The following is a 12369-nucleotide window of genomic DNA, read 5'->3' as shown; positions in this document are numbered from 1 at the left end:
TTTTCGCGACAAGCTCGGAGATAGAATCATGGCCCAGCAGCCTTTGTCCACGTCGGCAGTCCCCACCGACATTTACGGTGGAGGTACGCAGAAAACCGTTCAACCGTCTTCCTCGCGATAGTGCGTCGCGAACCATCCTGCGAATGCAAATGCTAACATAGAAATCGTGCAGATGAGGTATCTGCCCTCGTTCTCGACCCCGGCTACTGCAACACTCGCGCAGGCTTCGCCGGCGAAGATGTGCCCAAATCCGTCCTGCCCTCGTTCTACGGTCACGTCACTGGCGAACCTCAACGCGACCTCTTTGGTGACGAATACATCATCCCCCGCGCCGATTTTGAGATCCGCAACTACATGAACCGAGACAGCGTCGTAGAAGACTGGGATGTTGCGCCTAAGATCTGGGAGAACATGCTCATCAAGCGCTTGCAACCGGAGCACCAAACGCTGCCCTCGAAAAACGGATTGAACGACGACGTCAAGGAGCAGGATGGCGAGGGAGATATAGCCATGGATGAAGCTGAAAACCAAGAAAAGCCTCTTCAGGAGAATCCCATTTTGATGACAGAGGCACCATGGAACACGCCTAAGTCGCGGGAAAAGGCCATCGAGATCATTATGGAGAACTGGGGGTGCCCTGCCTTCTGGCTGAGCCGCACCCCGGTGCTGTCTGCCTTCGCGGCTGGCAAGGCTACTGCCCTGGTCATCGATGTGGGTGGTGCCAACACCTCCGTCACCGCGATTCACGATGGCATGGTTCTGAAGCGATCCATCCAGCGTTCTCCAGCGGGTGGCCTTTGGCTGTCATCTCAGATTCGCAACATGTGGGAAACATCTGAGCCCAAGGTCCAACTGACACCGACATACATGGTCGAGAACAAGTCCCCCGTCGATGCCTTAGCACCTGCCCAAGCTCGATTACGGGAATTTCCCTTTCAGATTACTGATTCTTTCCGCGCCTACGAAGAAGAACGGGTCCTTACCGAGTTCAAGGAGTCTGTTGTTGAGGTCTGGCGCGGGCCAGGCCGATACAGCGCCCCAAATAACGAGGACTACATCAAGACACAGCCAGGTCGTGTCTTCGAAATGCCCGACGGCTACAATCAAATGTGGCGCGAGCAGCGCTTCAAGGTCACCGAAGGCCTTTGGGATGAGAATGCCGGATACCCTGTTCCGGAGGCAGAACGGCTCACCAAGGCCCAAACGATCCCCGAACTCATCCGCGCCTCCCTGGGTGCTGTGGATGTCGACCTGCGCGGCAATCTACTCGCCAACGTTGTCGTCACCGGCAGCACCAGCTTAATCAACGGCTTCAACGATCGCCTGAGCAACGAACTAACAGCCATGTACCCCGGACTGAAGGTGAAGATCCACGCCGCCGGTCTTTCGAGCGAGCGACGATTCGGTGCCTGGATTGGCGGCAGTATTTTGGCCAGTTTGGGAACTTTCCACCAAATGTGGATCTCGAGAAAGGAGTATGAGGAGAACGGTGCTGGTGTCGTTGAGAAACGGTGCAAGTAGACAAAAAAAGGAGGCGTGGAAAGGTGAAGAATCAACGGCGGCGTTGGCGATAGAGTATTCAATTTGGCGTACGGAGTCAAGAGGAAGGTGCGCTTTTTTTTTGTAACGGGACGATTGGGAAACTCAAGTGTAGTATGTAGGCGAGTCGCAATGATTTGAATATGCCACTCATCCTGTCCATGATGGTCGTGAATCCAACTTCTCCCGTCTACGCTCAGCATTATAAACGCTCTACTGTATAACTTGTATCCCCTCTCACCAGTGACCCTACTTATACTTTATCCCTAGTCACCACATCCCTCGGGCTCCTCCTCTTCCTCCTCCTCTTCCTCCTTGCTCTCGGCAGCCTCCCTCTCTGCCCTCCTCATCTTCACCCACGCCCCCAGCTCACCCCATATCCTCTCCTTCTCGGCCGGCGCCAAGGTCGCCGCCAAACCGCTCGTGCTCGACGCAACAAACACCCTCGCGCCGGCCCATGACCCCTCCACGGCGCCCATGTTCTCCTCCTCATCCTGCCACCCGTACCTGAACTGCTTGCCTACGTTCGACCCGTGCCGCACCCGCCATATGCTCTCCCATATGCTCTTCCCCACGACGCACATGCTCTCGGGCCGGTACGTCCTCGCCTTCTGCTCCAGCAGGGCGACGCCGTCGTCCATCTCGGCCTTGCTGAGCTCCGAGCCGTTGCGCGTAGGTCGAGCCACGATGTTGGTCAGCCCAAGCGAGTACAGGGCCGGCATGTCCCGGTCCTCCTCGGCGTAGCACCGCCGCGGCGTGACGCCGCTGGAGTACATGAGCTTCCAGAAGAGGTTGGATGGGTGGTTGTATGCGTGGCCGGTCATGGCGGTCCGTATGCCCGGGTTGAGGCCGACGAAGAGCACGAGGAGGTTGTGGGCGATGGCGTCTGGGAGTAGCGGGAGGTGGGCGTATGTTGAGGGCGGTGCGTAGCCTGTTGCCTGCCGGGCGCGTTTCTTCTTCGCTGGCGATGATTTTGGCGGCGATGATGACGTGCGCTTCCGTGGGGATGGGGACGGGGTTTGAGATTCATCTTGGGCTTTGGTTTGGAAGGGGGTTGAGGCCGCGCGAGGAGGGTTGCGGCGCGTTGGTTCGGCGGTGGTGTATTTGAAGGCGTCTAGTTGGAGGCGGCCTTGGAAGGTCGCTGGCTTGCGGCCTCGATCGTCCGTCATGGCTGGTGTTGGGCGAGTATATAAATGTTTGCTGGTGTTGCGTTTTCGAGGGGAGGGGAGGTGAAGACGCAGTGAATCTGTGACAAGGTGGCGGATGGAGTGTGTGGCTCTCGATGAAGTTTTACAACCATGTCTCCGTGTTACTTTTGTGCGTTGTTCCTTTATCGTATGTATTAGTACTATTTGATTATGTATTTCTCTTTGCACATATTGAATCAATCTTACGAATACAAGAAATCTATGGTGCATTTCTACAGCTTTTGCCATGTTTCATTCACGCATGGCTGAGATGCCATGTATGCCTGGCCGTGCGGCTGAACTAGATGTTCCCACGTCCCGACACGGCAATATATCTGCCTCAAACTCAATGGCCCTTCCTATCCTCGAGACTGCCAGATCTTGCATCATGCATTTTCTGCTGCTTGTAGGCTCTACTTTTTAAGCTGCAGTTTTGAAAGGACGGAATTGTACGGGGGACGTGGGTAGCTAGCTGATTAGATGAGCAATAATAGTGAGTGAGTGGTCGATTGAGGCCGGTAATCGGAGAATCTATTAACTTGCAAATCCCGTCGTTGAGAATTCAGCCTTATTTACGGTTTACATATTTCTAAATCACCCGAGGAGTTAACCAATACACGTAAAAGGTACGTTTACGTTTTACAGGAGTGCTTGAATAGACGGAAATATAATTCATTATAAATCACGTATAAAAAAATTAAATTCAATAAATAATAAGGGGATAAGTGAACCGGCCAAGTAATTCATATTTACATGATTTAATTTACTAGACCGGTCGGTCCCTGATCCACTTGAGCACCCTGACCAGACTAAATGATATCGCCAGTCGGCTAGTGGAGGAGCTCTTTCAGCTCTTCCCACACTTGAGACGTCACTGGGCCTTTATGAGAGTGTGCATGAGAGATGCCGCCCCTTGGTATGGCCCAAGAACCAATACGAAGATGAGACCAGGCTGCGCATCTGTGGAAGGGTGGTGCGGGTCGATGAGAAAATCTCAAGGTATGACGGCCGATAGGCTTGAGCATACAAAGCTATTTTCAGCATCGTTCCTGACGGGGGCAGCTGCGCCTCCTTGAGAACAACGACATCAGCCTCGCAGCCTCCACTGATGGCGGCACAAACCTTGACAGCACAATAATCCAAGTAAAGTTGGTTGTGGCTCCACCGAGCTCTCAGGTGCCTGAACTCCCCTGGAGCCGATCACCCCGTCGCCCCGTACGCAATTCGCGGCTCGGACTAGTACTGCACGACGTGAGTAGGGACTCTGGATACGAGAAGCACTGGGCAACGGGGTGCTTCCATTGTTGCTGCCGGGCCATCAAACAGTGGTCAATGCTGTACAACACGTTTGCATGAATCCGAGGACAGACATGGGCTCGTGGCCGTTGTTTGGAATTCCGAAGACTCACAATCGTCAACTGCTCTTGTAATACTCGGTACAAATAGTTTGGGCACCACGGCAGGCACCAATGGCGGCATCTGGATCTGCAGCCTCCACCTGCAACAAATTAGGCCAGGCCAGGCCAGACAGTTGCTGCCCCGCCACTGGCCTGAGAACCCTTGACAAGGGCTAGCTTGTGCAGGCTCCCAAATGCCTTGGCTGGGACGTTGCGCACTACCGTATGTACATGCACAACCTAGACCCACTCCGGACGTATGAGCGGAGGAGCCCTTGTAGTCGACGTCAGCCCGCTTGACTACTGCTGGTCCGTTGCCCGTTGCCCGTTGACTGTCCAGACTGGATCAACACGCATGCCTTTGGAGTGTTTACCGACCACAGCTGTGTCCTACCCTTTTCAAAACCTCTCTATTGTTGAGTTTCAAAAATATTTACTTATAATCACCGCCATCTCTCCGCCCTCCTTGACGTGTGTCGCCCCTACCTTTTCTTCTCCTTGCCCCCCAGACTCAACGCCATTTAGATACGAGACCCCTCCTACCTCCCTCCCTCCCTTTAATCTCACCCACCACTCTAATCTTTTGCTGGAGCCATTCTTGTCTTGTTTCTTCAAAACATTGACCCAACGACGCACCGTTAGAACTCAATTCCTCCATCCACATCCTCCAGCATGGACAAGGTCAAGAAAATGCTCAACGTTGGCTTCGAGGCCGATGCCGCCAAGCCATCAGAACCTTCCGCAGAGGCCTATGCCCAGCTCAAGGCCGAGTACACCAAAGCCGGCCAGGACCATGTTTTCACCTTCTACGACTCTCTGAGCACCGAAGACAAGGCTGCTTTGTACAACCAGCTATCAGGCTTCAACCCTGTCTACATCAACGAAATCACCAAACGAGCCCTTGGTGAGACCAAGTCAGACACCCCCGATACCCTCGAGCCCCTCCCCGAATCCGCTCAAGCCAGTATCCTCGATTCGAGTGCCGATGACATCAACAAGTGGTACAGCTCCGGCTTGGACCTCATTGGCAAGAACAAGGTGGCTGTGGTTCTCATGGCTGGTGGCCAGGGAACTCGATTGGGCAGCTCAGCGCCCAAGGGTTGCTACGACATTGGGCTACCCTCGCACAAGAGCTTGTTCCAGATCCAGGCTGAGAGAATCCGCAAGATTCAGGAGCTTGCTGCCAAGAATGCCGGCACTGGGTCCGTCGTTGTTCCCTGGTACGTCATGACCAGCGGCCCAACCCACAAGCCAACCGAGGCCTTCTTCGAGGAGAACAAGTACTTTGGCCTAGATGCCGCCAACGTCAAGATCTTTGACCAAGGAGTCCTGCCCTGCATTTCCAACGAGGGCAAGATTCTTCTTGAGAGCAAGGGCAAGGTTGCTGTAGCCCCCGATGGCAACGGCGGTATCTACCAGGCCTTGATTGTCTCTGGCGTTCTTGACGACATGCGAAAGCGCGGCATTGAGCACATTCATGCTTATTGCGTCGACAACTGTCTTGTCAAAGTGGCTGATCCCGTCTTCATCGGCTTCTCATCCTCCCTGAACGTCGACATCGCCACCAAGGTCGTTCGTAAGCGCGACGCTACCGAGTCCGTCGGTCTCATTCTCTCTAAGAATGGCAAGCCCGACGTTGTTGAGTATTCCGAGATTGACAAGGCTACCGCTGCAGCAGAGGATCCCAAGCACCCTGGCGTCCTCAAGTTCCGAGCTGCCAACATTGTTAATCACTACTATTCTTTCCGCTTCCTCGAATCCATTCCCCAGTGGGCTCACAAGCTGCCCCACCACATTGCTCGAAAGAAGATTCCTCACGCAGACACCAAGTCGGGCGAGACGGTCAAGCCTGAGACCCCCAACGGCATCAAGCTTGAGCAGTTTGTTTTTGATGTCTTCCCTATGCTGCCTCTGAATAAGTTTGCGTGCATGGAGGTCCGTCGTGAGGACGAATTCTCGCCTTTGAAGAATGCCCGCGGAACGGGTCAAGACGACCCCGACACCAGCAAGGCCGATATTATGGGCCAAGGTCAGCGGTGGGCTGCTGCTGCTGGAGCTACTGTTGTGGCCGACGGCGGCGTTGAGATCTCGCCTTTAATCAGCTACGTAAGTCAATCACGTTGTTTCGTCCCCGGGCCGTGTGAATGCATATGCTAACAACACCTTGGCAGGGTGGCGAAGGTCTCGAGAAGCTCAGCGGCACCACTATTACTGCTCCTGCCGTGCTGGAGCGAGAATAAAAGTGTTTTTGTTTGGGACAAGACAAGGAAATGGGTTTGGCGTGGATTGCGAGGGCGTTTATTGTGAGGGTCACACTAGCAGTAGATGAGAAACGGATATTGAAACAGGGATTTACACAGGGTTGCATAGTTCCATGCAGGGACGCATTCGTGTATGCATACAAGGATATAATATGTTGGAAGCGAAGTAATTACCTCTTGGCGCGTCGTAATGGCTACTGTGCTTGTTGCGCAATATAATTCATATACACAACGTGAATGCCGTTGCTATATGTATTATTCTCCATGTGTGCCATGATCAAAGTTGCAGGGATGGCTCTGCAATGTCTCCCAGTTTTTGACTTGCTGGCTACGCGCAAGGTTCTATATACCTAGTTTATCAACTTTTTAGTTTTTTTTAAATGTTTTAATTAATATAAATAATCATGCAAGCAGCACATCAGGCAACATGATGTATTAGCCGTACCTAGGCCAGGGACCCGTAATAAACCATGTACTAATACACCATAAACAATATCACGATGTGTTAAGCACGAATAAGATTAGCGACTTATCGCGGCACGCCAGTAACACCTCTATTTATTTGTCTCTCTCCATCACCTCTATCTCTTGTGATATCAAGAGCCCTGTTACAACTGCACGTTAACATTAGCGAACCAACGCAACCACTCGCAGGTCGTCGCCACTGCAAAATGAATTGCGAGTAGTGTCGTTGGTTCGTCGACGTCAACTTACAATTGCAACAGGGCTCTTGATATTGGGAGAGACAGATGTTTTATATATTTGATATTATGCACACTTCTAACGGATTTTCTAACATGTACTCTATACTCTATGCCCGAAATCTAGTCCTGCTCGCTAATAAACTTTTCGGCCTCGAGGGCAGCCATGCACCCCGTACCTAGAGCAATTTTTAGCCGCCCGCTCGTGACACCAAAAGGGCCAAGAAATGAAGGAAAGAGGGAAAGCTCACCTGCGCTAGTAATAGCCTGTCTATATCTCTTGTCCTGCACATCGCCGGCGGCATAGACGCCCTCGATGCTGGTCATGGTGGTGCCAGGCTTGGTGATGATGTAGCCGTCGGCGTCCATGTCCACCTGGCCCTTGACCAGGGCGGTGGCGGGATCGTGGCCAATGGCGTAGAACAGGCCGTTGGCCTCGACGACCTCCTCCTTGCCGGTGACGGTGTCCCGGACGACGAGGTGGCTCATGAGCTTGTCGGCGCCGCCGCGGACCTCGGTGGCCACGGTGTTGAAGCGCACCGTGACCTTTTCGTTCTTGAGCAGGCGCGTGGCCATGGCCTTGCTGGCGCGCAGGACGTCGCGGCGCACGAGGACGGTGACGTGGCTGCCGTACTTTGTGAGGAAGGTGGCCTCCTCGGCGGCCGAGTCACCTCCGCCGATCACGTACAGCTGCTTGTTGCGGAAGAGCGGGAGGGCGCCGTCGCACACGGCGCACGCCGAGATGCCGTTTTGCCAGTACGTCTGCTCGCCGGGGAGGTTCATGCGGCGCGCCGAGGCGCCGGTGGCGATGATGACGGCGTCGGCCGTGTGCGTCTCGTCGGGCGAGAACTCGGTGCTGTACTTGAACGGGCGGCTGCTGAGGTCTAGCTTTGTGACGGTGTCGGTGACGATTTCGGTGCCGAAGCGTTCGGATTGCGCGCGCATGTTGTCCTGGGACCGAGGGTTAGGCGTCTTGTGCCTTCCGCTGTGACAGTGTTTTCACATGCAACACAAGATTGGGACGTTAGGACGTACCATTAGCTCCTGGCCCATGATGCCCTTGGGGAAGCCGGGGAAGTTTTCAATCTCGGTCGTGGTCGTCAATTGGCCGCCTGCCGCGATGCCGTTGGCCATGAAGCCCTCGTAGAGAACGGCTGCAGCCAATTTAGTCTGTGGTTTTCCCGTGTCGGGACAGAGAGACGGTCCAACTCACGCTTCAGCTCTGCTCTGCCCAGATAGACGGCGGCAGTATGGGCCGCTGGCCCCGAGCCAATAACTATTTTTTTATTCTCTCGTCAGCACTCGTCGCGAATCAAGTATAATGTCGCAACTTTGTGGTAGGAAATCACACGTACTGACAACTTTGCTGTGCATCTTGCGAACGCCTACTTCCTGGGCCCCAGAACGAGTTTGTTGAAACGCTGCGGCTGCCGCAATGGATAGCCCAGCACTGGAGCGCAAAGTCCGCCGGAAAGTTGAGGCGAACAGTTTGGCGGTATTGATGGGGAGATTGAGCGTTTTATAAGTGCAACAACACCCGAAGCCTGCACGCTATGCTCTTGGTTGTCGGAAATGTCGCGATTCGTGGTGGGGTGTCGATGGTTGCGAGAATCAAGCACGAGAGGGGCTCCGGCGTTGGCTAGGAAGGACCAGCTGGGATTAGGCATCAATGATGTGAATCGGCGTTTGGTTTGGAGCATCGCGCAGAGACTTACAGAGTGGTTGAGTGGGTATTTCTGTCTTTCGGCGTTTGGCAGGTGTTGATTCCAATAAGTGACTGACTTTTTGCGGGACGAGGTGGCGCGTGGTGGTGGAATCAGGGGACCTTGTGGGCGCTGGGCGAAATTCCAAATGCTTCTTCGGCCCCTGGCGTCATCGGAAGTCGCCAGCTTGAGTCAAGTGGCGTGACGATTAGATAAGCTGCCGTGAACCTGGATAGGACACACTTGACATTAAAGAAAATACCAGTCATCTCGAAGACGACGAGTACATGGTTGTGATTTTATTCATTTCGCCATTCTTGGAGCCTGGAATACTCCTTTCGGCCACACGGCAAGGACATTGCTTCTGCCATGTTTCCTACATCACCACCAACATCTGCCTAAGTATTCAGTAACGGCAGGATTATTCAAGGCGATGGCAAGCCAAGGTGGTACCAGGTGACAATACAAGTCCACAGTCACAAGCCCGGCAATCACATAGATTGTTCCGCACTTTACATATGGGTGCTTGTATCCAGGCTTTTGTTCCCACTGTTCATTAACACCGATGCTCCGAATAACGAATTCGTATCTCCTTTCCTATCCAGGCCGCGGTGACGACACAGCTCACCACGTCCTTCAATGCCGAGAAAACTGCTCCGTGCCCCATCCAACTCCCGCATCTGACCTAGGAAAAGGCAGCAGTGCTCGTCTTTATTTACACGCCTCCCGTCTAGACCGGAAACTACCTTCCCCCATCGTCAGCACTCCCCTTCCCAAACCTCGCCCCCAAACCTCCAATATCCCTCTTGAAGAACTTTCCAAAATTCCTCAGGTTCTCATTAATAGTGGCCTTCTCCGTACTCTGCGTAGTGTTTCCGATATCCCTGGCCGCACTCAGAAGCTTTTCTCCTAAAAAGCCCGCGTCGAACCTTGCCCCAGAGGCAGCGGTCAGTGCCGCCCCGGGATTCATCCCGGCAATGCCAGCGCCACTTCCCATGCCTGCCGTCGTCATGAGGGGTGTTAGCAGAGGGGAGCTCTGGACGAGCTTCTCATTGGAACTGCCGTCGCGGTGGATGCCAAATAGCTCGATGAGGTGGGACTGGTCTTGCTTGCGGATGCCCTTGAGGTCGAGTATCTTTTTAAAGTTTGTGTCGGAGCGGTCGCCGATGTGGATGAGGTAGGCTTGGACAAGGCCCTCGGGGGGCGAAGGGCGGACTTGGAGGGTTTTGAGGAGAGGATCCATGCGGTTCATGGAGTGTTCGACGCGGCGGACGAAGCTCGAGGGGGGTGCTTGCTGCGTTGGTGACGAGGGGTTGTGGTGGGAGAGGAGGTTGCCGAAGGATTTGGTGAGTGCGTACTTGTCTACGAGCATCTGTTGGACGTTAGTGACTGTGTGCTTGCACGCTTGCTGCCGTCCGCGAAGCCTACCTGTTGCGCGCCAACCTCTGAAATAGGCCGGCATACCACAATGTTATTGATGTAAGCCGAGGCCATGTGCTCGACCAGGTTATCGCAAAACGCCCTTGCGTACTGCTGCTTGCCCACCAGGCCCAGTATCTCTTCCGTCTTCGTGTTGACGTGCTTCACCAACTCGCCCACATACGTGCTCTGATCGCCTGCCGTGTCCATTGTACTCCAGTTTGTATTCTTCATCTCACGCCACGTCCCCTCGCATTCCAACTCAACAAGATGTACCAATGCCAACACAGCCGCGCTAGCCACTCCCAGGAAAGCATCAGCTTGCGACGAGAGATCCACCTTTGGCACGAGTTCGTTATCGATGCGCTTCTTTATATTCTCCTCCAGCTGGCCCGTGTTGATGTACCAAAAGTCGGCAGTGTTGAGCACCAGAATAGCATTGTGTAGTGACGGACCGTGAGATCCCCCGGCTTGAAGGATATGCAGCAGGACTTGCTGCGCGTATTCATCCAAGTACTTGGACAAGACTTTGGACAGGTCTAGTAGTCTATCACTAGTCGACAACTTGGCACATTGCGACAGAGTCAGCTTGTAGAAGTGGAAAAGCTCAATGGCGGACGGGATAATCCCCTGAGGAGAAAACTCCTCATCGGCAGGAATAAGCGGTTGGTTGCGATACTTTGGCATCAAGGACGCCAGCTGCTTATCCTGCGAGTCAACCCACAAGCTCAGGTACGGTTCGAAAGCGACAGAGATGAGCCCGTTGAAGTTGTGCGTCTTTTCCTCGGTCGAGCTCAGAGTATCAATGCTCGCCCTCGGCCCATCCGAGAACTTCTTCTCAAGACTCTGCTCAAAGTCCAGAGTTTCCTGCAGGCATCTCAGCAGCAAGTTGACGTCAACCTTGCCCCCGTCCCCACGTCGCATGCTCCTCTCCAAAATGCCCTTGAAGTCATCCCGTGTACCGTCGCAAAAGGCCGTTGTTAGCAACTCCCCCACATGCCAGTGTGACGGGAAAATAGCCGCGTGCTCATCCTCGTACGTCTTCACCATGCGCTTAAACCACGCATATCTCCGCCCAATGTTATCCAGATTCCCGGCCTCGTCGTTCCCACGGAAAACCTGCCGATACTCTCTCAGCTCCGTGTTCACGTACCAGGTGATGATTCTCGACTTGGCCGAGTCTCCCAACGCATCTATGACCAAGCAGGCTTCGACAAGCATGCTCCTCTTCGTTGCCACTTCTCCCTTGACAAAAGTCATTTCAAAGTCCTCGCACACCTGCTCGAGCAGTTCCCTCTGGAGCTCGGATACTTCGCGGCTCAACGTGGCAATTTGCTCTATGCTTCTGTAACTGTTAAAGTGCTTCATCAACTGAATCACGGCCTGCAAAAGACCAGCGCACTCTCGATATTGCCGGGTTTTAGCAAGTCCGCGAAGTTGTTCATACGCCGTCGTGAGCATCTGCAAGCGTTTGAGTGCTGTCATACTAAGCGTCAGGTTACGCTTCGTGCCGTCAAGACGCTTGATTTCCGCCGTCATGGACGTAATGTTCTGCTCCGTCTCAATCGCTCGTGATCGCACCGTTTCTATTTTCCGGAAAAGCTCCGCCAGCTCTGTCTGCGCCGACTGCATCCGCTCTAGACTTGAGTCCGGCTTGTACGCTTGTTCGAGTTCGAGGCTATTGATTTCGCTGGACAATGCGTTTTGGTGGGCTTTGAGAGTTTGTGAAACTTGACTTATTGATGATACGGTAGACGGGTGTGAGAACAGCATATTCAGATGTTCCATTGGATCGTAGTCCACTGCTTTTTTTAAACAAAAAAAAAATCGTGGCCGTGGTTAGCTTGGTGGGATTGACTGAGCATTGTTTGCGATAGAAATGGGGAGCTCCTTACCCGCACCCAGAGCCGGAGCTCCAGATGTGCTTTTATTCAACGGGACTGGCATAGTGCTTGCTCGGTCAGATGAGCAAGTGTACGGAGTAGTAATTCGGAAATACAGAGGTCAAGGCCTATCCTGCGTTCTGCAAGCTGGCATTCTCCACAGGTCAAGTCACTCGGGCATCTTGGAGATGTTGCAACCTCATCGCATGTCCATGTCCGTGTCCGTGTCAGCGACATCGAAAAGCGGGTCTGACTGCCGGCAGAGCCAGGGGCTTTTCT

General features: G+C 53.7%; 5 protein-coding genes across 5 annotated transcripts; 2 read left to right on the top strand and 3 right to left on the bottom strand.

Moving 5' to 3' along the window:
* Positions 1 to 28: 28 nt before the first annotated feature.
* On the top strand, positions 29 to 1521 carry MAA_00706 (Actin-related protein, ARP4 class; the record flags this gene model as incomplete). Its single annotated transcript, XM_007818704.1, has 2 exons — positions 29 to 83; positions 173 to 1521. 2 exons carry the CDS (start codon positions 29 to 31, stop codon positions 1519 to 1521), a joined length of 1404 nt encoding a protein of 467 aa, XP_007816895.1.
* Positions 1522 to 1805: 284 nt separating this feature from the next.
* On the bottom strand, positions 1806 to 2708 carry MAA_00707 (DNA glycosylase, G/T mismatch; the record flags this gene model as incomplete). The annotated part of the gene is made up of 1 exon (XM_007818705.1): positions 1806 to 2708. One exon carries the CDS (start codon positions 2706 to 2708, stop codon positions 1806 to 1808), a length of 903 nt encoding a protein of 300 aa, XP_007816896.1.
* A 2087-nt stretch (positions 2709 to 4795) lies between these two features.
* Positions 4796 to 6363, top strand: MAA_00708 (UTP-glucose-1-phosphate uridylyltransferase; the record flags this gene model as incomplete). The annotated part of the gene is made up of 2 exons (XM_007818706.1): positions 4796 to 6229; positions 6295 to 6363. 2 exons carry the CDS (start codon positions 4796 to 4798, stop codon positions 6361 to 6363), a joined length of 1503 nt encoding a protein of 500 aa, XP_007816897.1.
* Positions 6364 to 7208: 845 nt separating this feature from the next.
* Positions 7209 to 8459, bottom strand: MAA_00709 (thioredoxin reductase; the record flags this gene model as incomplete). The annotated part of the gene is made up of 5 exons (XM_007818707.1): positions 7209 to 7264; positions 7337 to 8036; positions 8121 to 8239; positions 8299 to 8361; positions 8441 to 8459. 5 exons carry the CDS (start codon positions 8457 to 8459, stop codon positions 7209 to 7211), a joined length of 957 nt encoding a protein of 318 aa, XP_007816898.1.
* Positions 8460 to 9530: 1071 nt separating this feature from the next.
* On the bottom strand, positions 9531 to 11980 carry MAA_00710 (Golgi-associated retrograde protein complex component; the record flags this gene model as incomplete). Its single annotated transcript, XM_007818708.1, has 2 exons — positions 9531 to 10160; positions 10217 to 11980. 2 exons carry the CDS (start codon positions 11978 to 11980, stop codon positions 9531 to 9533), a joined length of 2394 nt encoding a protein of 797 aa, XP_007816899.1.
* Positions 11981 to 12369: the final 389 nt, after the last annotated feature.

This window comes from Metarhizium robertsii, assembly GCF_000187425.2.
Source record: "Metarhizium robertsii ARSEF 23 chromosome Unknown MAA_Scf_7, whole genome shotgun sequence".
NCBI classification, from domain to species: Eukaryota; Fungi; Ascomycota; class Sordariomycetes; order Hypocreales; family Clavicipitaceae; genus Metarhizium; species Metarhizium robertsii.
The sequence above is the reverse complement of the archived record's forward strand: the minus strand, read 5'-3'. Positions and strand labels throughout refer to the sequence as shown.